The following is a 25,178-nucleotide window of genomic DNA, read 5'->3' as shown; positions in this document are numbered from 1 at the left end:
GATGCACTGATTAAGTAATAGTTGGCACAACTAATTGTAAGTGGCGAGACGGCGTACATCATCTAACGCTAAAATAAGACATCCTGCTGATTATTCACGGCTATCAAGGGCTTTTATTTTGGTTTTACGCATTTCACGAGCCCTATTTCTTGTTGTGGATTAAATTGACAGTTTCTTGGCACTTTACAGAAGTGACCTATCAATATATTATAAAGTAAACTTATGCTCTAATAACACTTTTGGTTAGCTAGGTATATTTTTATTCTTAAATAAGAAATACAAAGAGGTATTTGGATACTGTATGGAGGAAATGATAATAGCAATGCTGTGTTTTACGTAGAACATCTTCCTTGCAAGAAACTACTCCTAACAAGGAAACATTTTTACTCTACATCTCTAACAGCCTTACAATATACTGAAAAGACTGCAATATATTTACAACCGACTGACCCAGATCCTAGAATGCTTCATATGAAATACTGAGTTTAAAGGTCTCGAAAACATCTAAAGGCGCTTTAAAGTGTGTGTTAGACTAAGCGAAATCCTGTGTTCCACAGCAATGCTCACTCGCTTTATTGCAGAATACATGTTTACATTACCTTCTAGTAGACTAAAAGCTGGTAATGAACGTTATGTAATTTTTAATGCGATTTCCTAAGATACAAACACATCTATCCTATTTTATCACCTCAATTAAATTCTCTTACGTATTTTTAAGTTATAATAAAATCGTATTATAACGTATTATAATATGACTTGAAATTAATGGTTATATTTATATAGAGATCTTTTAGTTCAGTCACAATGTATTGTAATTGTCTTTAAGCTGAGAAAGCCTTATGATAGTGGAAGAGAACCCAGTGTCAAGACTTGACTTTGTTTATCTTTTTCCGCCCGAATTCGAGACATTGCTTTGCGAGGATGCCGCATTTTCTTTTACCAGGAGCGCGATATTGTTTAACCATCTTGTTTATAGTTTAAAACTGTACAGTACACACGGTACTTTCAAAAAATTTGAATGATTTCTCAAATTTAATGTCAATAAATCTTAATGTAAATTGTGTCTAATAATTTTAATTTATTTTTGTTATAGGTAATCCATCATTCAACCATCAACGTAATGAATAAACCACGACGGAGTGGTTACTCACAGGTTTTTGGTCATTTTATTTTTTATGTATTCGTAAAAAAAACTATATATTTTAAATAAAAATATGCCAATTAAAGGCCCCTGAGCCAATAATAATACGTATAAGCTTTTTTTATCTACAAAATTCAGTATATATAAATGTTTTCTTATTCCTTTCACACCGTTCACGTAATTCACGCTAATTCGGACGTAACGCCTCGCAGTATTTACGGACCGGCTAGTATTATTTATGTGTGTCAACTCGGTCTATTTTCAAAATCGACACACTGGATGCGCTCCCGCATCGCTGCGTGATTCATTGCCGGGAAATGGTTGCAATGTCTTAAAATTACTATATTATGGAAATTTTTGTTTTAAGATTTTCTAGGACTTGTGAATTGAATCTTTATAAAAAATTAATTGCTTCGTTTGTGTCTTATAAGCCTTAGTGTATTGTAATGAAAAATGTTAACTTAATTTTTTTACCCGTCTTCTTTTTTCACAAAGGAGAGAAAGGTTCTATGTATATTTGTTAACAATATTTTATTAAATGTGTGTCTGTAGATTTCTCCGTCATTTGTGGACCGATTTCTTTTAAATTATTTTTTAGTTGAGAACGTACTGTATTAAACAACTGTACTAAACTATATCTCCAAAATTTGTCAATGAAACTTGAACAATAAAAATATTAATATAGTGTACGAAAAAAAAACGTGTTGTAAAAGTGTTGATATCACTTTCACAATAATCAAATACGACAGATAAAGGTCCGACACCGCAATTACGATGTCGATATAAAGAGAATTTATTTTATAAGAGTGCAATTTCTACATGACTTAAAGGTTGATCCACAGGACATACAAAACTTGGAACCACTTCATCTGTAACGTCTCTTTTAATTAAGAAAAACTTCATGTGAACTACTATTTTATTAATAACCTTTAATAATGAATAAATAACTGAAATTACAATACATAAATTACGTTTTTTTGTGTATATAATTAAAACTGTTGAAGACATTGATACGTGCGTCATTCCCTATTGGAGTTAAAAAGCTGTTGTCACTTATAAGGATTATCGACTTATTAACTTACATCATGTCTGCAAAACAACGGCTTCTTTTTACTGCAATAAACCCTTTACTCAATTTTAAAGTGAAAGAAAAAGTGCAATATTAAGATCCTACTTGGTTATAAAGCTATTATATTTTATTATCGTTCATTAAACGCTACAAGGGAACAGCTACACGACACTGTAAATTACCGAGATATTTAAGAACTTTTTTACCATAATTGTTTTATGGACGTTTTTTTTAATTTTTTCTTATGTACTTCCGTTTCGATATTGCAAGGAAGAAAGTACATCTTGTGGGACTGACTTTTGATATAGTAAATAAATAAATAAGAGGGCGAATGAATTATTTTCATTTCCTCTCTCTGGTTTCAACACGCAATGTCTCAAGAAATCGTCGAACATTGGAAAACAAAAGCGTCGTAACACTAGGTTCCCAGGTTCCCTCTTCTCATCCTGCTATGTCTGGGATACAACAAAAGGGTAAAAACATTTATCAAGCGTTCATGTGAACATTGACAATTAACGTGTCGTTCTCTGTACTAACTTCCCGCACTGGAAAGTCTACCGCACTCATAAATCACTGTGATAGACACTGACGAAACAGACCCGACTTGTCCGACACAATTCTACCAACATTGTAATAATTGACAGTGGTTTTCGAAATAACACTTTTTACCATACTTAGATAATAGAGGTGTCGCAACGGTTTTAGTTTTAATGAGTTTACCGATGGCGTTGTGTTGCAGTAGTATACAGTTTGAATGTACACGCGATGGTTGTAGGATCAATTACCACACGGGGAACAATTATATTTAAATTATGTTGATTTCCCCGTTATTCATGACAAAGTGCGGCGTTGAGTACCGTCATTTAAGACGCAATGTCTCGAAAGTTAGGTGGATAATAGATAATGGTAAATGAAGTCGCCGACGGCGTTCTTTTTGGCGTATTGATATTTAATAATGTATGCCTGTGTATGTTTATCTTAATAATTATATTGCTTGATTCGTGATGTCATAACTGCTTTAATTTAATTGCCATAACTATATGTGTTCACTACATTTTTAAAAAATTGCGTTTGCATCGTGGCACAGTGGCTGTAAATACGAAGTTTGTGGGTTCGATAAATATTGGGGGAAGTTATTATCATTCCTTCGCTCGTGCAACACAGCGTTAAATTCCACCACTCAATACGCAATGTATTGAATGCTTGCTGAAAACGGAAAACGGAGTTGATAATGGATTCCCTTTGCCAAGCGTGCTGCGGGGTAAAGCGTGAAATAAAAAAAAACATATTAAATGAAATTTTATTTATATCTTCGACCAGATATTCTGGTATACTTAAGTTTACGTGACCAGCAATAATGTTGTCAAATACAATCGTCACAGTGAGTAATGATGCTCTAGCTCAGAGAGAGTGGACTGAGATGTCGCACCGGATCCGATGAAATCGAAAGTTGACTCACAAACCTGCATATTGTTTTGATCTTGCCCAATATATGACATTTTTAACAAATTATAATTGATTTTTTTAGTAATGACTAACTGGTTTGATTGTGCAATATGTCTCTTTCTTATTAAATAAATAACTTCAACAATTTTTTTCTCCCATTTTGTTCTCGTTATATTTTTAAAAATCTTTTTATCGCATTGTATTACGTTATTATTTAATTAATTACAAGTCATCTGGCTTTTTCTTTTTTGAAAGAACTTTAGGAAATGCCTACGTTAATTATGATACTCGCATGCATATTTCATTTTAAAATATTTTAATTTTTTGTCTTTAAAAGCTTACAAATGTTAAATATACCTTTATTTTCCTTTGTGTGCATGTTTTAATGACAGAAGCCAAATAAATTTCAACGGACACGACACGCGATATCCCCATGAAACCATTCATCTTACATAAGTTGCTTCTGTACTTCTTTTAATCCTCCTTACAATTTCCTAGAATGTACTTAGGAAATGGAAGTAGCGATAGTATCCCCCCTCATATTATTTTAAGGGTTCTTCTTCAAATTAGAAATTCTAGTAGCTGTGTTTTATTATCAGCGAAAAATAGGCCGTGCGTGGGGAACGGAGTGTCTTGACACTAGGTTCTCTTTACCTACCAGAATATGCAGAATATAGTACAGTGTAAAGCTTATTATTAAGTTAATGAATATACTATTGTCGTATTTATAAATGTTATAAGAAAATCGTGTCTTATTTCGTAACTTTGTAACTATATTCTAACGATTTCCAAAAGGAGTATATTCATATATCAGACGCATAATCATTTACTTATGTGGAACTACGACTGGTAATGGTGTGTTACAGTACCGCTTACTTTGTTTACGCAGTCGCCAGTCGATACTGAACGTGTAATGAGATGCAGAGAGCTAATTAACGGCCGATTGGAAATTTATATTAGGTACTGCATAAACCTCTATTATATAACATATAGAATTTATGTATTTTTGTTGACTTTATATATTGTTGTATTGTAATGTGTACAAATACCAAATAATGTATTGAAATTAGATAATATATGAGTATGCGGATCTATTAAAGCTTGGCACTTGTGCTAAATTTCATAAGTGTATGCATGTTTGTATGTTTGTCCACAAATTTAATATAGTCAACCTTGGGAACAATTGGGAAAATAACAAATATTTAAAATCGGTTAACTTTTTTAAATTGCTTATATATTATAATAGAAAATTAAATTTATTAATTTCTCTTAATCCAATGTTATGTTATATTCGTTGATGGTTCGTAACTACACTGTTCTTAAAATTTTTAGTTTATTTCTAGAAATTATCCACTTCTTAGTTCGTGACGATTTATTTCCAAGATCGCGGAGATAGCGTCGGGATTAAGTTACAAAACACAAATACCGGTGTATCGATAGCGCTAATCAATTAGAGGCATAATCGCTCGATTGATTTAACTACGGGAAACCGGCCACTTCTCAACGTCGAGCTCAGTGTCTAGCACTTGCTGCTTATTGCTAGCATTTAAATTATTCTCATACAAAAATGTTAATGTAGCAAGTTAAGTTAGTTAATTCTTTAGCTTTAGCTTTCGCGATAATAACACAAGTTTTTTGGGCAGAGAGAACCTTGTGTTAAGACACTCCGTTCCCCATTTTCCATCGAATTCGAGGCATTGCGTGTTGTGTGGTGGAGAAAAAATAAAAATGTTAATAAGTAATAATTCAATTCCCCTAGTGGGAATCGAACCCATAGTGGTTGCGTTACACTATTTATCATGAATTATTGGATAGTGTTTGTTTCAAAACAAAATTATATATGTAAATAAGTGTTAATTAACAGATGCTGCATAATGTCATCTTTTAACGTCTACATAAAAAATACTAAAAAGTTATTATTGTTTTGTTAATGTTAATCGGATGTACGCTAATTTTAGATTATAAAATTTGGTTTTACCTTTTAATATTAAACGTATAAAATAAGTAGATACAATATTATTGAAAGTGAAACCTTGTAATTCGATAATTCTTAAAATTAAATAAGATCACCGAGTTCACACATCGTATTGTTGCTTTATGGCTTATTTTTGGACTTAACGAGTAATTATTTTTTTATTGAAAACAATTTTATTGAATTTAATTTTTATTTCACATACTTATATCCTTGTCTCCTATAAAAGATCGATATTGCAAGATAAAGCGAAATACACAGTTTGTATAACATAATAGCTAGTATAATATATAATTAGTAACACGTTTATATCGCATAAAGCGATATAGATTTTAATCAATGAACTCCTACTGAGATTGGTTATCGCAACGAACCTAGATAAAATTCCAGTCCGACCTGTCACGCTGTTTTCCCATCTTGTTTTCTCCGGACCAATTGATGTTATCATTTATCAATAAATTGATCTAACGCTGGACGTGTAAGCTTTAGAGGAATATTTTCACTTCAAAAGGCAGGATGAAATGGATTTATTCGCCTATAGGTAGATACTTATGTCAGAAAGTAATATCTTTTTATATGAAAGTTTGTTTTTAAAAGTGTCGTATATAAAATCTCTATTTTCTTATCATTTGTGTTTCAAATAATTTGAATCTGTTTGATATTCATAACTTCGCATTGTCAGATATAATGTTATCAAGCACTATTTAATGCCAAAAAAACTACAAAATTTTAAAGTTACAAATGTGGTCACATTCTTTATATAATTTTAATTATCTTTAATTGAATTATATGACCTTTAATGACTACCTAGAAATGTATGAAACTGAAAAGCTACAAACATTGTCTAACGCTCATAATAGAACTTGTTTATATTGCAGTAGGTACATAATGATATCTTAATTAAAATGTATATAACGCTACTAGTATTACGATCGCAGGATATCACAAAGGAAATCTCGCCGTCTCGTCACATTATATCTGACGCATGACCACGGTGTCACCGGCGACCGTGGCATACTATCTACCTATATAATATATTTCTCGTTCTACCCTCAGTTTTATATTTCATAACAAAGCTTTGCCAAGTTTATACACTAGATTGCAAGGGAGTGTCAAATCTGACAATCTTGTACGTTGGTTCATGCATCAAGATTTAGTGTCGTAAGCTCTAATAACCTTGTATGTATGTGCTCGGTGTAATCTAATTTCGTAGTCTGCGGTTAGGTAGGTTAGGTATGCTAAACCATTTTATATGAAAAAAACTAACACAAAATTATAATGGTGATTTGTTTTATTTTTTTATGGTTAATTGTAATAATAAAAAATATGTAGTATATTCCATTTTTTTCAAGCAAATATCGTTGATATCAACTCTTTATATTGACAACTCTTCCAATTAGTCAGCGTGCCTTTAAAACAATACAATGCTGCGAGGGATTTGAGTACCGCGTTGTATAATATCTCTAACGAATGAATTATTTTTTTCTATTATATTATTGGTATAAAGTTTTATGTGAAATGTTTCTATGAATGTTTCATTAAAAACAAAAAGAAAATCAGAATCAAATATTTATAATATTAACTTATTATATACTGCTGCATTTTTGTGCTACCAAATAACACGATAGAAGCGTTATACATTGTTAAATTGATTGTAAAAGCCAAGGTTGGGAGCCACGTAATTTTTTTTTATGTCCGGGTTAGTCACGACACTCTAGAGAGCCTGAACCCTTTTACAACGAGATATAAACCTTGCTTTTTATTGCTGCTCGAGGATAAACTAAGGCACTCGAGTGAACAATTTGACCGCCACTGTTTGTATTTATATTTAGGTACACATATTGTGAATTAAAAATATAATTTCTTTATACTTTTGACTAACAAAAAATCCTTGATAGCCTTTAATTGGCAATAAATCATTCAAAAGGATTTTTAAACTCTTTGTTAAAGTTTGACAGTAACATTATTGTTTAATTTTATTTGTTTTTATTTTAAAAAGTCCGTAAGTCAACTCTATAATTTTTAAATGCAATATAATGTATTCCTTGACTTTATTCATTTATTTATTTTATGGGAAACATAAATAATATGGAAATGCGTAATATTACCGATGCAATTAAACTTACAGCTGTAAAAAGTTGAATTTATCGTCGAACATAAGTGCACTCAAGTCTTCCGCCGTGGATAAAAAAGAGTAAACGTCAAAGAAAGTGGTTCCGGTAGGCGAGTGCGATACTTGTACTATACTACTGGTATTATAGCAGGACATTTACTGCTCGTAAATGTTTATGCTGTGGAACAGGGGGCGATAACTTTTCAGGAGGCACTCCCGACTGCTCTTTGACTCTGACCGAGCTCAACCCCTAGTGATAATTTATCCAGTTCCATAATCATGGCGCAGTGTTAAGTGTTGCAGTTTAACTGCGGATATTGCAATTAAACTGTACTTGGCAAAAGATTTTTTTTGTGTTTGCTTATAAGATTTTGTCGTGATTTTTTTTATCAGTAGAGAGGTATAATTTAAAAGATAAGCATGTAATAGACTAAAGAATAAGAAGGCTTAGTATTTTAGTAGGAATTCATAAGCAATAAAATAAAAATTTGCAATACCTACTCAAATGTACCTAATCAAAAAACATAATCTAAGTTCATTAATCAATAAAGAAACGAGTCGAATTATATATTATTTACTGCACAACATTCAATTTAATGCTAAAATACCGACTACATTTATATGACGAATCATAAACTTTTACTTTGGCATGCAGTAACCATAATTACGTACTTAAATGCCTACTTCTACATACCCTTGCAATTAAAACAAAAACTTGCAATAAAGCTGTATCCACCGGATGTCTGGCGGCAGGCGAAAACTTGTACAGAGAATAAGAAATAATTATATTTATCCTTTTATATAATCAGCCTCGCGATTTTCATGCAGTTGGGTAGAGGGAGGGTAAACTAGTGTTAAGACACTCTGTTTCCCACTGTTTGCTCAATTTGTTTTGTACTTTGTCTATCAGAGCGGGAAAATGAAAATACTTTACATATTACCCGGAGTTGGAATCGAACCCAAAACCACCGCGTTTTTACAGTAAGTCAATATTTCACTGTGCCACGATGACCTCAAATTATCCTTTTATTATGAATTAATTACTATCATGATCACCTTGGCACAGAGAATATGTTCATTTATTTATGCGCTTTTTAATGCGAGGGTTGCCAGTTTAAATGTCGTGTAATATAATATAACACATATCTAATGTTTTTAATTATTTAAATAAAATAGATTCAAGTTCACTCTTGATTTTAACAATATCGCTTTCAAAATTTGAATGTTCATAACAGAAAATTGGAATAGGCTTAGGTAAGTAATACGACTCAAAATTTAAATAAAAAAACGAATATGTTTATGATATATATTTAATTTAAAAATAATTTGCGTTTCGGATTTTTTTATGGGATTTAACAGTAATTTGCCACAAAGTTGGTAGTAAAATAAGTAATCAAGATAAATAATACGTCGGTACAACTTTATCAATAATAATAATTAACCGTTGAAAGCTCATTTGCTTAATTGGTTATCTGCGGTGGCATAAGAAACTGCTGTGAATAACAAATCTATATTAGGAACTTATAACTGTGGGACTAAACTCGAAGTTTACAATTTAACCTGGCGATTGACTTATCACCCCTATACTATAGCTTAATTGGAATATTTAAAAGAAAAATGCATAAATCTATATTTTTATTACTAATTACAAATATTATATAGCTAAAGAGATTTTACCGTAGCTTTCGGCGCTCAGTTCTCTCTGTCTAACGAGCTAGGGATAGCTCGACGCTAAAAAAAAATACTTTTGTTGAATGCGTAACTTGTAGTATAGCCCATTTATCGGTAAAGCCTATATATGTTCACACAAACAATATTAGCACAAATTTAATGACGTCGATGTAATCCACTGTACCTGTGTTCGGAGTTGACTTCGACACATACAATGTCACATCTCTTACTAACTTTCATATCTACGTAAAGATAAGCTAGACTTAAGTATATCTTTAATATTTTTGCAAGTCAGCAAAATTTTTCAGGGATTTACAAAAAGTTACTGATATTAACTTAATAAACGTTTAATTTAATTATATCAATATAATGTTAGATAAACGCTTATTGCTGTCTCTAAATACGGTTCATAAAGAAATTATTGTTTGTTGAAAATCTACATTATAATTATATTGTAATATAGTAAAGCACATAGTAATTGATAATAATTAATTTCTTGCATTTAACCAGCTTTCTACATAAAAAAGCTCTTAAATTAACTCCAATATAATTTTATATAAACATTTTAATACCTCTATAAACATGTAAACGACATTAAATACGTTTCAGTGGGAAGTCTAGTTACAAACTAGTAATTACTGATCATCTTACTTTACACCATTTATGACAATCTAAAATTTATAACCCATGGCTTATTTACATTTTATGTAACTTGTTATATAATCTAACTATCTACCACATTTAGGTATATAAAGCCCATTAATGTTTTTTTTTTTGAGTGTTAATTGGCGAAACTCAACGCCGCGCTTTGCATCGTTACTAAAGCACTCGCTTTAAAGCAAATCATGAAAATATGAAATATTTCATTTACCCCAGTGAAAATTAAACCCATAATTATTGGCTTAAATAATATTTTCTTACTATTCGGTTTAGGTGATACGACCAAGCGATTAATATACAAACCGTAAGAAAAATTGGTGATGATTGATTTTTCTTCTTTCTTCATATTAAAATATGTATGTAGAAATTACAATCAGAACATTTTGCGTATACGCAAAAGTATTTGAATATTCTTATTTATTTGTATAAATTAATAACATGACAGCAGCCTTATAGTTCCGGGAGGGTACGTGGCCAGTAAATCTGGTTACAGCTGTCGTACACGAGCCCATGGTAACTTGATATCAGGTTTTTACGTTAGGCTTCCCGTAATATTGAAACAAATCAGGGACACAACACATGGCGAGGGATCCAATCTTTGACCTTAATCGAAAAGTATATTATATCGCAACAACGCTTTCTAATGTTTTTGAAATAAAATAAAATAAATTGTATGTGTAGTTTTCTTTTCTTCATTTTGCATCTTTACTCCTAGATAGATTATGATAAGTATAGTTATTTACTTTATATAATATATCTAGGAAATAAAAGAAAAATAACAAATAACAATTTAAATATCTACATAAAATAATCCACATCGGTACACATAGAATGATTTTAATATTATTTTGACATTGTTATTTTTAATATGAAAATTTATTCAGTAATCTGGCTTAGCTTCCTTTCGTGTTTAATCAACTGACAGGCGAGACGCGAGAAGACGTGGGTAGCTCTTAATCGGACTATATGTTAAATCTTCCAAATGCTGCTTACATTAAATAAACGTATTTATTCATAAATAAACATTATATTAAATACAATACCTCCAGTAATTAAAACATCTAACATGCCATAAAATATCACAGTTGGGTATTATCCTGATTATTTAAATGTATTAACCTAATCAATATAATAAAAAGGCCTATAAACTATTTATTATCAATCTTTTCGTGGGAAAGAGAAAACATTCTTATCAATAAATTGAACAGAACAATTTGTTTGATGTCGATTCTAACATTTTATTATTCTCACCTTCGTTAGCGCTCCCGAGATAGTTATGACATCCGGACACGAGTCGCTCTATACAAAGTAGAGTGGTCGTGACACCCGCTATTCTGGTTTCTCTCCGCAGATTATTTCCCTTACAAATTATTATAGCGCCTATATCTAACATCATAAACGTTAAACTATAGTTTCAATAAACATAAGTGTTTATACATCAATTGATTAAAATAGATAAGAGATACTAAGGCTAATTGAATAACCGGTTTGCAAGTAAGAACTAGCTCGTCAAAATGTATTTTGTGTTACTTTTTATGTAAATTATTCGTGGTCCACAAAATATTTATCTTTATATTAAAGCACTAAAATTTGTTATTCCAGCCTCCACCAGTCGTCCACGCTCCCCCAGTAGCCCTACCGCCGCCCACGGCTGTATCAGCTTCGTCAGCTACACACTGTTCTGCGCCTCGGACTATTATCATACAGCGGCCGGACGCAAGGCACGGGTTCGGCTTTACACTGAGACATCTTGTTGTTTATCCTCCGGAATCCGTACAGGTATGAATTTAAAAATATTTTTTAGATCAGTTATTTGCCATTCATATAGTCTTAAATCTTAAATTAAAGGCGAAGAATTAAGACAATAGTGTGTCGAGCTAAGTTCAAACCTTAGATATGAAAACTTTTGTCGGCAAAGACATAATACATATTAGTAATCATTTTTATGAATTTCTTTTTTAAGAGTAATTTTAACAGAAGTTATATCATAGAATATTTTTTATAAATTATACATTGAAATTTTATTTCTTTGACATAATACCAAGTTCTAAAAATCTGAAAAAAAATTAATTAAAGGAACTATACGAGGATGCGCGCCACTTGGCAGTGGGCGCAGTGGGTGCGCCAATGGACACGATCTTCGTAAGGTCAGTGAGGCCTGGCGGGCCGGCGGCGGCCGCGGGGCTGCGAGCGGGCGACCGCGTGCTGGCCGTCAACGGCGAGCCTGTCGCCTGTGGCAGGTCGCGGGCACCGTACGCCAGGGTGGTGCAGCTGGCGCAGAGGGAACCGAAGATATTGAGGCTTACTGTTGTGCCGAGAGATCACGATTTACTGCAAAGGGTAAAGAATTCTGCTTTTATTTGTGTGATATACAGGTGTTATTAGTTCTAATTATATTAACAGCGTTATTTACATGTGGTAATTAGGTCTTGCTATATACACGTATTAGTAAATTATTATCATTGCCTGTCTGACTGGATAAAACACAGCCATTGACTTTTGCCATCTTATTAGATTAAACAGACAAATAAGTACAATAGGTAAAGGTAAAGGTGGTATCTAACCACCGATGTATGCAAATTCTCATCATTTTATTTTTTCCAGTATTTCAGCGAAGCAGCCTACAATCCAGAGACAAACCAGCGGCCACTCGACATGCCGGCGGTAACAGAGCACGAGTCGCGTTTGTTCGACGCGTATAGGAGGCCGCGGCTGCCCGCGCTGCCGGCGCCGCAAGCGCCCGCCAGGCACAGGGAGGACCCTGAGTACGCGACGGTGGCATCGCCAAGATTTGATGTGCCTAGACTGCCGACCACGCCGCATTATCTTTTACATGATGGGTGAGAACATTCAAAATCAAAATATTCTTTATTCAATTGGGCTATTGAGGCCAGTCGTGGAACAGGGGCACAAAGTGTGTTAAGTTGTGAGTTCGATCCCCACTCGAGAAAATGAAAATTTAAATTTATATGTTCATTAGTAAGCTCTGGTGAGAAGACAAAGCGCGACATTGAGTTCCGTCACTCAACATGCAATGACTCCAGAATTCGGCGGAAAGTGAAAAACGGAGTGTCTTAATTTTTAATTCAATAAGGCCTTTAGATATTTATAAAAAATATGAAAAATTTCTGTTATATTAATTTCTATTAACGATGTTTGCAGCAGGCGAGAGTCCGATACATCTCTACCATCATCAGCCGCAGAGAGCAAAGACAGTCTCGGCTCATTCGACTCGAACTCGACACTCACGGGCCGAGAGCTGGACGACTCGATTATTCTCTCTCGAATACGAAAGAGTCTTGAGCAGAAGGAGGCATTCCTCAGACGACCCAGTCAACCCACGGGCTGGGTGACTCCAGACCCACCGCCAATCAAACAGAAGGAGTTTTACGCTAGGCCTCAAAAGTTACAAAAGCCAGCATGGCCGCCCCCTTCTTCCCCACCCCTTGCAGCTTCCCCTCCACCGCCGCAAATACAAGAATTAAAAAAGGAAGAATGTGCAACAAGTGTTGATAGCGGCACATATAGTGGATATGGGGAGGTCAATGGCCACATTGATAAAAATAGGTTAAAACAAGACAAAAATCAATTTGTGACAACACTTTCGAAGATACAGGAGACGTCCCCAAGTTTAAGTACAAATGTTGGTGCTATGAGTAATGGTTCTTCTACTGAGTTCAGAGATGAAAATTCAACTGCTACTAATCAAGATAATAGGTAAATGATATTAGTTATTTGCATTGCTTTTTTAAACGGTTTTATTTAGCTCACCCCGTTTGTTTATTTGTTTGTTTGGGTCAAATTTATTAATTGAAATTTAACCCTCTTCCCGTTAACCGATTGATCTGAAATTTGGTATACGCCTTTGATTCTGGTGACAATACAATTATCCATATTCAATATTATTGTGAATCCAAGATGGCCGCCGCTACAAGATGGCGGACAACTTCGTTTTTTTCAATCCCATCAATATGGGTATCAAATGAAAGGGCTTGTCAATTAGAATTCAGTGGACTATACAAAATTAAAATCCAAGATGGCCGCCGCTACAAGATGGCGGACAAGTTAGTTTTTTTCGATCCCATCAATATGGGTATCAAATGAAAGGGCTTGTCAAGTAGAATTCAGGGCACTATACAAAATCAAAATCAAAGATGGCCACTGCTACAATATGGCGGATAATGTAGTTTTCAATCCCATCAATATGGGTATCAAAATAAAGGGCTTGGTAAGTATAATACAGTATACTATACACAATTACAATATGAATCTCCCACCTAAGTCAAGATCTGGTATCCTGTCGAGGACTGTGTGGCTATAGGGTGCCTAAAAATGAGACGTCGCTAGGGGTACACCACCCAAGGTAAAAGGTAAAAGCGCGCCGAGAACTGTATGGCACTAGGTGGATAAAAATGATATGTCGTTAGCGTTTTCCCCTCAAGATTCAGGCACATCTTGTTGTACATAGCCTTGCTCCTCTATTGGACCTCTGGGGGGTCGATCGTAACATTCTCCATTAACCTTGCAATAATGAGGCACTCAACGAATTGAATAGTAGGAGAAATAAAAACTAAAAACTTAAAAATAAAAAAGTGAAAAAAAATTTTTAAGTTAAACGGTTTTATATTGCAGATAAATGTACTAAAAAATAAAAAATAATTTCATGGAAATTATGATTACTAAAATAAAATCGTGGGGCACGTCCAATATCTACAATCGAAAGACATGGCATGAGACTTCACCCACCTAGTGGTAAGTAGAAAGTGTCCCCACGATTTTATTTTAGTAATCATAATTTCCATGAAATTATTTTTTATTTTTTAGTACATTTATCTGCAATATAAAACCGTTTAACTTAAAAATTTTTTTTCACTTTTTTATTACTGTATGTGGTCAAGACAAGATAAAATCTCTTAACAAATTCTAGGCAATTACTTTAATAAAAAAATTAGTCGCGCTACATTTCGTGCACCTGTTCTACTAAAGCCAAGTTCAAAAAATATATATAAATATATAACTTCAACTTGAACAAAAATATTTCGCCTAGTGGCACCTATGATTCTATAGTAAAGTATAGAAGAGAAGCTTTTATAATAAAAAAATACTCATAAATAATTCCTAACTCCAGATATCCAGTTCCCGAGCTGCAGCTAGTAACAGCACGTACACGACAGTTGGAAGAGGCGCGCGGTGTCGGCGAGAAGCGGACAGAAGTCGCGCGGAGTGAGCTCGCGCGCCTCTCGACCACTCGCCTTGAGCCCAGTGTTGCGTTGAGGCGAAAGGAATTTGAGACGCGCACGTGTAGACGAGAGGCCAGGTCACTGGACGTGCAGCCTCAGCAAGGTATTATATGTGTGTAAAAGTTGGTGATTAGGCGGAATGCGGCAAAAACTGTCACAACCTAACGACAAGAAATTTCAATGCTATCTAAAGACAATATTTCTTTAATAATAAAAGACTTTATTCATACTATTGAATATATTTGCTATGTAGTGTAACTATTACAAACTAACAATTTATTATTGCAGATTTAGATCAAGAGTCAACACCCCTCGGCGGCAGTCTGTCAGGAAACCAGTTAATGATCACCGGCAGCAAACACCTCCATTGCCCCCCTCCAGAAGGATATGTGCCCGGTATACAAAAAAAAATACTCACTTATTTATTAAAGCCCCTAGTTCTAGTCATCATAAATAAATTAAATTAGCCTTTAGCTATCATTTAAATATATTATAGTAAATAGGAAATCCATATGCTTAGAATTCATGCTTATTGTATAAACAATCAAATTAGACTTAGTTGCATTATTGTTTTTAGAAAAAGAAAAGGTTCAAATGCGAACAAGGTCGAATAGTACCGGTAGTGAAGGATTATCTATTAGAAGACATCATGCCACAGGTAATTAATACACGCACATGTCACATATCGTATATTATATTTCTGTTTAGTTTAGTTTTTTGATTGACTTTGATTTTGTTTTTTGTCACTTTGGTAAGTAATAAAGAAAATAAAGCGGTTTTTTCAGTACCACATGTGCTTTGCTGCATTATCACTATAAACGATTCGTTAAATTCATAAAAAAACAAATTGACACTAAAATTGGGAAATCCATTACTCATAGATGGCGCGATCTAGTTTGTCAACCATTTATATATGTACTGTTGTTCCGTGTGTGTGTGTTTTGTTGTTAACATATTATATATATCATCAAAACATACAAACATACATGCACATAAATAAAAACATTACTTAATCGTTTATAAGCGCCATCTATCTGTGAAATCCGCATTGCAAAACCGCTTACGTTGGTTGCGACACGGGTGTCCACGGCTCATTGCTAATTCCGCTCCAAGATGGCAGTCACGCGAAGAGACGTATGGGGCTGAACAAAGAACAGATGGAGGCGATGAACCGCGTGTCGCTGGGGGAGGTCCCGCAGAGGCCGACGCAGCTGAGCCTTGCGTCCGCGTCCACGTCGGCCTCGTCGCCGGAGCCCACGCCCACCACGCCCGCCGACTCAGGTCCCACGACTCGCTCCCTCCCTATTTATTACACGGAGCTGTCAGAGCTTAAGCTTTTTTTATATTTAATCTATTATTTTGGGCCTCTTTGGATTATTTTTTTGAGTTGTCATAGAAAATTTCTAAATTATTACAGGAAAAGAATATTAAGATTACTAATATAATTACTTTTTTCTTAGCGAAAATGCCAAATAATGCAAAACTGCAAATGTCTAATTAAAAAAAAATTTACTAAACCTAAAAAAAGCGTTTATTTTGTAAAAAAATCATTTAGTTAAAATTAATGCATGGCTTATTGAGACATAAGTACCAGGAGCTCATGAACGGGAGGGAGCTCTATGGATCTAACCTTCTTCGCTAAATTAACTGAATGCGTTGTGTGTGCTTGTACGTGTGCTACTAATGCCGACTAACGTTCGTCGCCGTCGATGTTTAATAGTAACCTTATCTATAAATGAATTGAATTGCGGAATTTTAAAATAAATAATTGTTACACAGGTTTTGCTGATGATTTGGTGACGAGACGACAGAAAAAAGATGCACAATTGGGAGGTCAGTGAAATGTCTTAACCCACCGTATATAAATCTAAAATAAGATCAAATAATAATAACATTATTATTCTAACCTCACGCTTTGTCTTGATAGTGCAAATAATTTTTTCCCTCGAGTGGGAAGAGAATTCACAACCATTGCGTTTTCTATAAGATGCAATCCGTCTATCTCAATTATTAATAATTAAATAACAAAATAAATTAATTAAAAAAAGGAATATTTTCTAGAGGCATTCCGTATTGATTGGCGTAACTCATCGCCGCGCTTTGCCTCGACACCAGAGCGAAAATTAATTTTTGACGTTTATAGTCACACTTCGCGGCCTTGCGCCACGACTGGCCTTATAAAATTTTGTATATTTATATTAATAAAGAAATACTTATCATACTAATTAAACACATTTCCTCGCCAGCAGAAGAGGAACGCGCGATGCGCAGGGTTTCTTATCTAAAAGCTACGTGGGGTGACAGACTGCACTTAGACAGCGATGTGGAGCCCGATGCCGATCACCATGCTTTGAGAAGGTATTGTGTTTAATTTTGTTTTTTTATTTACTAGTTGAGTCGTTTATATCTGCCAATTCATTAAAAAATTGTAATTGAAAAATACATCATAATTTAATACTTGACAAGAACATCGTTTTTATAAAAAAATCTGCATTTACAGTATTTTGACGGGATCAGCTGTTAATATAGATGTTTATTGATGCATTCTTTATTTAAAAATTAATTTTAAATTTAAAAACTGTACTCGTTTTAAAGTGCATAACAAAATGGCAGATATAAATGACATGAATGCCCCTCCAGTAGTCTCTCAATCTCAGTAGTTAACTTTCAGTACAAAACCGATTATCATTAACAAACATATTATTTATATGTAGTAAATGTTAAGCACACATTTTGTGTCTTCAATACATCACATTGTTTGTTGTAGATAGATATACATACATAAATACATATTCGTATATATAAATTGTACTGTAATATCGAAACCATAGTCGTGTTAACGTTATTGCGCGCAAATTATTGGTTTTTTGTATGTGTGTTTCTAAAAAAACGCAGTGCTTACCGAAAATGGCGTCCACCACGATTCACTGAAGATATAACTCCGTTGCTGCGAATATTCGACCCCCAAGCGACTCTACCGCTGCGGTACGTTACGCCGCCTCCATGCCGCTTAGACTTGGTTTTATTGTTTAAAACACTGTCAAATTTTGTTTTTTTTTTATTAGATATGTAATGTTTGAGTATATTATACATAATGTAATTAGAAAGATAAGAAGTATAATATAGATCTATAGATTTTGTTTGAAATGTAAATATTTAAAATCAATTGGCGAACGTCAATTTTAAAACTTACTGTTCTTTATTCTTATATTGTTTCTTTAAATATATTGAACATAAAAATCAATTAAAATGTTAAATATTTTAATATTGTTAATTTAATATACTCGTACATACGTTTGTAGCAGTGTTTTTTGCAATATAACTTAGTCTGTACTATGTGTGGCTGTTTACAGCGTTCGTGATAGATGGCGCTTCTCACACGAATTTTTCCCAACGAACTTGAGGAAATGTACGAAATAGTAGCTCATTAGACCCTCTCATGACAAATCCTGAAACTGAACATTAAAATATTTATATTTATTCATAAATTAACAAAAATCATTTGACATATTTCAATTATTTAGACTTTAAATGTAGTTATTTACAAAGATATAGGTAATGTTTATAATACCTAGGTATTATTACTATAGTTAATATGCGGTGCATGACTTAATAAATTAAATGCATGTTATTTGAATGTGAGTTTAGCAATCTCGATGTGAGCATGCGCCATTAGATGTTCATTGTTTTGTTTTCTATGTAATTGATATCATAATTGAGTAAATTATTATCTTACATTGTAATAAGCGAAAACTTTTGTAAATAGCTTTTTTCGTATTGAGTATATTTATTTCGTACTACATGTGTAAAAAATATATTTTTAACGATGTACAGATAGACCTGTTTAGTGGGTCATAATTACTTGTTGTTTTTAAAATAATATCGTTATATAAATAGTGTTAAATTATAATATTTTACATTTTTAATGCGTACAGTCCAGAGCAGAAAGGAGAAGAGGCTGCCGAAAATGCTGAAGCTTCTGAAGCGGATGTACAAGGCAATGTACAGATAAAAATGGTGGTTAGTAACGGAAAGGTAAGTGAAATATATTTCAATATTTTAAAATAGTTAATATACAAAATTCTGTTAAGTAATTTTCAAAGTGATAGTATTTATTCTTCCAAACGCAAAAGTTATTATAATATTTTTTGACATCTAAACATGCCTATAAATAGACGCCATTTAGTCTACAGATTCTATATACTCTGAAATACAAATAGTAAAGCATACTCTTTAAGTGAAAAATATTAAAAGTATTGTAACTGCTTAACGTACAGAAAAATAAATTTAGCTTAGTTGCAACTATTTTAGATTATCTATCATCAGGTCAGTGAACATATAGAAATCCGTGCTTACTAAATCTATGACGATATATCGTGGCCGGTTGTATTTTGACATTTCAAAAAATAAGAAAAATGGGAACACTGTTTAACAATGTTATCAGGTCACACCTGATAACATAGAAGTTCTTCATGGATTTTGAAAATATTTATATTAAATATTCAAATACTTGATTTTAATAAATTGTACTTAGTATAAAGAGTAACCCTATTTAGCTTTTGTCAATATGCATAGTCTAAATAAACTTGGAAACATACATCAAGAAAAATATATGTTGACAATTACAGGGCTGTTGTAATATTTTTTCCTAACTAAGATTTAAACAGCTTTAAAAAATAATTATATCTGTAAATTTACGTTGAATTATATTTTTTTAAAGTATTTTAATGTATGAAAATATTTATGTTATATATATTTTTTTCACTTAGCGTGCGAGCGACAGATCATGGAAGCAGGTGTGGGCAGTGCTGCAAGGCACCAAGTTGTACCTGTACAGGCATCATCCCACTCAGGTAAGTTTTATATAAATGAATATAAATAATTTTTACAGCTATGTAACCTAAATAGATCAGAGCCTCAATTAATAAAGATATATAGATAAGTTTTACAGTTAAACAGGTGGGTAGGTACAGAACCATCATCCTAAAAACAAAATATATTGCTTTTTGGTGAATGTTAATTTGACTAAGAATTGAAATTGAGTAAATAAATATTGATGTATTTCGGTAATTTCATAGATAAACATTTCGTTTATATAGTTTTACTCAACTTTGAAAAAAAATAAAAACAAATATAATGTACACATAACAAAATCTAAATTAAAATTTAAGTTAGATTATTTTAAGATATTTTATTTAATTATTGTCATACGATTTCACCATTATAAGGCGTTTGGCGGCCTTGCCGATGCGATGTACACAATACACACATACCTACTCTAAAAAGCAAATATTTTGAACCGGCGTTAGCGCTAATGGCATATTGTTTAATGGAATTTTTCGCATTTTTTCCTACAAATAAGATCAAACGTACCGCTGATGTTGTCTTGTGCGCATTTATTTGTTTAAGTCCGTTTAAACATGGTACGAAACGACTAATGTATATTTTGTATAGTTCTATTTAATGTAGCAACATTATTTTTTCATATATTTTAAATAAAAAAAAAATAGTTACATATTTCGCTCTGGAATATATTATTGTAGTGTGATATTAAATTTATAACAAATAAATTAAATTATAACAGAAAATATACGTTAATATTAGCAATCAAATTAATTATAATTTAATTAAACCATAAGCCATAGCATATGGCGACAGCGGCACCATGAACATCATTATAATTCACAACGTTCCGTCCTAACTCCTTATCGTACAAATAGTCGAACATTTCCTGAACCATATATCGCACCTGGGCTCATCGGGCCTATTAACGGAATTTGTTAAGGGCAAAGTATTATATATACAGACAGATGTCTTTATTGCAACGTCTTTTTGTTTGACTTCACACTAGTGTTGACACCCCGTTCCCCACGACAACCAATTTTCGAGATATTCCTTGTTGAGTGGTGGAGCTTAACGTCGCGCTTTGACTTGTAACTACAGGGGGGGAATGAAAATAATGAATCCCCCTGAAGTTTAAATATTATAATTATTATAAAACGTTATTAAATTACAATAAAAAATTACTATGTTACTTTATAAAACAATAATTATAGATTATAGGTATTTATATGAATTCGTTGTTATAAAAATAATGTAATTGGACCGTACTTAATTATCTGCAATAGTTGCAGCTTCTTTCATACAGAAGAAGATTTCATAATTATAATATACCTATATCTTGTCTGTCTGGCTCCATAAAATGTGGTTAGGTTCCGCCATTTATTATGTACGTAAAATACGTGAGATGAATAAAGATAACACCGGCGTTATTTTACAACTCGTTCATTAAATTACGAAAACAAAAACTCTTTTTAAAAACGCAGCTTACAAAATAGCATATAAATCTTTAAGTGTACACTAGCTATAAATAATGATTGCAAACAATAAAATCATTAAAAAAAACCACGACATCTTTATTGTGTTAACGTATTACGTAGTAAAGCCCTTAAGCAATGTCCATTGCGTATAACATAGTACAGTAAGCACTCGATTTCGACGCCTCTTAAAGCTCGTGACGCACGCACATAAAGCACTTACCTGCAATTTGTTGTTTTGTGCTGGATTTGGTCGACACAGGGTATAAACTCTCCGCCCACTCGGTTTTATAATGAAAGTTGGTTCTCTTTATGCAATTATTTAAGGTAAATATTAATAAGATCTAATGTTAATTAGGTTCTGCGATTGAAGGTTCTAGGTCAACGTTTAAGTCGTAAGTTATTAAAAAAACAGATTTCTTTATTCCTATCTAAGACTAATACTATTGAACTTTTATGTAATTGATCTTTTTATTTTACTACATATTTTTTTATAACATAATATAAGTAGTTATATACTTTGCTTGAGCTATCAATATTCGATTCGACTCATTAATATTTAAATACAGTAAAGAAATTTCTGTAAAAGTGACAAATAAAGGTAAAAAATTGATCGAAATAGCAGTAAAATTGCTTTTAATATTTCTGTATTATTATATTATACGGTGACCTTTCTCGAAATGCGATAAATGTCACGCCAGCGCTACACATAAAATCGTTTACTTACGTAACGCGGGTTTCGTCCTTCCATCTTGGTGTAATAAACCGAGAGGGAACGGAGATGTAAATTCTGGAATAAAGAATAAAACACATTTTGAATCAATTTCAATGAAAAAAATATTACAAATATTTTCTTCTTTCAAAATTAGTTAACAATTTTAGTTTTATTTTAATCTGCTGTATCCCGCAAATAGCAGGTAGGCAGAGGGAACCTAGTTTAAGAAACTTCGTCCCCACTTTCCGCTGAATTTTTCTTTTTTTGCGTATTGCATGTAGAATGGCGGTATTCAACGCGGGGGTTTTTGCCTTGGTGCCAGAGCGAAGAAAAGAAAACATAAAATAAGTCTAATAAGTCTTATTTGACTTCAAGAATATTATTTTCTTCTAATTAAGCTATCACACACTAATGTAAAGTGCAATCAAAAATATCCTTCATAAGTTAACTTATATTACTGCCGTTGATCAAAGGACGGCAATAAACTTAATTTTCTTTGAAGACCATTTGCAATTTCATTAATAGATTATACAGCCTACATATTTCTCGGCGCAACAACGAACATCACTTCCATAGCCCTTACGAGTTCACCGTTATACCCTAAGATACTTAATATAGAGACTATTTTCCATAAATATAAATTTCACTTTCACGGAAGACATTCCAGCAGTGGTAGATTTAGGTGTTCCGAGAACTGAAAGCTAACATTTCTAGACATTTTATAGCGTACCGATAACTTGGAGTAGGTACGGCTGAGCAGTTAGACGAAGCTCGGCTGTTTATTGCCATTGACTCTTGACATGGGAAAGTCTGCTATATTAACTGATTTACAGTATATTAACAAAATATATCATTTAATTATGATGCTGTTCTACATATATACGAGTATTATGATGCTGTTCTACATATATACTCGTATAATTGAACGTAAATTTTGCCTGTTGTTCAGTAAAAAAAATCAATTTGGACAATAATAACTCACTACTAACTCATACCTGCCGTGTCATCTAGAAAAGCAATTACTTATATTATTTTCCTCATTATTACAATAATTTACGCAAATTTAGTTAGTGCCATATTTAATAAGTTTTACGTAAACTAAGATATTCGTAAAATGAATACAGTAAGTCAATCGATATCTTGTACAATATCTTAACAAGAGAACTGAATGCGATATCGTATATATTATATAACAAAATTATAATTTTAGAATGTTCCTATTGATAAGTCTGTTCTTAATCTAAATCAAGAAAATTTATAGTGTTTGTCATAACAAAGTAGTTAATCTAAATACATATTAATTGAATCGACACCCAATAAATATATTCAATTTGTCTAAAGGGCTGATTGCAAGTGTTATATATAGTCGTTTTATCATATTTATTAAATTGACGACGCCATTTTCATTTTACGTAATGTAAAAAAGATAATAATTTTAATTGCAAGTTAGTTTCAAGGAGCCCTTAATATTATTCACTAGCGGACCCGGACGCGGCTACGCCTGCTCGAAATATAATATATCATATAATTTCAATCTAGATGAAATGCTAAAAGTGACTATTATATTTATTTTCATAAGGATGAATATCAAAATGACGCGGTAACGAACGCGATCGCGTAGCGACGACGGTTGTCATTAACATGGCAGAATAAATTGCATGTCAAATTAGAAAGTATTTTAATTTATTAGTACATATTTGTAATGTAATGTTATATAGCCTATAGCACTTCTGAAGAATGCAGCTTTCATACAAAACAAAAACAAAGTAAATCGATCTAGTAGATCCAGAGATCTCAGCGTTCAAACAAACAAACAAACAAACTCTTCCGCTTTATTATATTAGTATAGATAGTATAAATTATTAAAGCTTTTACAATAAAATATTATAGTGAAATGCGCGACTAAACGCGCGATGCTTATGAGTTCGATCCCCACTCGGGGTATGATTATATATTAATTATTTTCATTCCCCTACTTTGGTAGGGCTAGGAGCTTGAGTCGCGCCAAGTGTCTTAACACTACGTCCTTTAGGTAACTATGATCAACCTGTTGTATATGCGAAAACAAGAAGCTGTAAAAAACATTTAGCATTTCGATACACATAACAAATGTTCTATTTTATTCCATAAAGTTTTATTACGTATATGACGCGTTCTTAAGATTTAAAGTTCTTTAAACGATATGATTTAGGGGTAACAATTTTGAAATTAACTTTTATGTACAGATTATGTTTTACATACGTCGGACCTGAATTTCAGTTCCGCTGACCTGTTTTTATAATTTACTATATGTAATTAAAGGAAAGTTCACCCTGATGTAACAGTAGCTATAAAAGTGTTATTTTAGATTTTCTTTCACATTATTTTTTTAAGTGTGTTTATATGTTATACTAGCGGCTCGCCCGCGGCTTCGCCTGCGTGAACTACATTATTATTAATTTCGGTCTTCATGAGTACCTACGTCCTGTAGGTGACGGAAATGCAAAATTTGAGACTCCTAGCATTTGTAGTAACGAAGCTACATACAAACTTTCAACCCCAAAAACAACCCCTTAAAAGTCGAATATTGCAAATTTCCGTCTTAGCGAGCACCTACGTCCTATACATAACTCCTATGCAAAATTTTACATTCCTAGCACATGTAGTTTCTGAGATTTCGTGATGAATGAGTGACCTTTCGATTTTATATACAGGGGTGGAAGAGGCAGCGCTTCTTTTACTGAAACTGCATATAGGGTAAAATATTTTAAACACAGAATTAAAAAAAATAATCAAGGTACCTCAACGGTTTGGACATAGGTTTTTTTTTTCATTTCACGATTTTTATCCGTACC

General features: G+C 32.8%; 1 protein-coding gene across 12 annotated transcripts in view; it reads left to right on the top strand.

Moving 5' to 3' along the window:
* LOC146527863 (rho GTPase-activating protein 23-like) overlaps positions 1-25,178 on the top strand; it is a 257,849-nt gene that overhangs the window by 179,007 nt on the left and 53,664 nt on the right. For 4 of the 12 annotated variants that reach the window (XM_085204396.1, XM_085204393.1, XM_085204404.1 and 1 more), the window contains 13 exons: positions 11,675-11,851; positions 12,149-12,412; positions 12,677-12,912; positions 13,235-13,789; positions 15,201-15,415; positions 15,601-15,708; positions 15,890-15,970; positions 16,426-16,593; positions 17,092-17,145; positions 17,559-17,670; positions 18,208-18,297; positions 19,248-19,347; positions 20,082-20,165. In XM_085204396.1, the coding sequence (XP_085060522.1) occupies positions 11,675-11,851; positions 12,149-12,412; positions 12,677-12,912; positions 13,235-13,789; positions 15,201-15,415; positions 15,601-15,708; positions 15,890-15,970; positions 16,426-16,593; positions 17,092-17,145; positions 17,559-17,670; positions 18,208-18,297; positions 19,248-19,347; positions 20,082-20,165 (2,244 nt within the window). The remainder of the gene's footprint in view (positions 1-11,674; positions 11,852-12,148; positions 12,413-12,676; positions 12,913-13,234; positions 13,790-15,200; positions 15,416-15,600; positions 15,709-15,889; positions 15,971-16,425; positions 16,594-17,091; positions 17,146-17,558; positions 17,671-18,207; positions 18,298-19,247; positions 19,348-20,081; positions 20,166-25,178) is intronic. The other 8 variants (XM_085204395.1, XM_085204394.1, XM_085204400.1 and 5 more) reach the window with 8 other exon arrangements.

The sequence above is a fragment of the Heliconius melpomene genome, chromosome 20 (genome assembly GCF_056956725.1).
Source record: "Heliconius melpomene rosina isolate 202511_hmr_F chromosome 20, ASM5695672v1, whole genome shotgun sequence".
Lineage (NCBI taxonomy): Eukaryota > Metazoa > Arthropoda > Insecta > Lepidoptera > Nymphalidae > Heliconius > Heliconius melpomene.
Note: the sequence above shows the minus strand (reverse complement) of the source record. Positions and strands in the feature narration are given on the sequence as shown.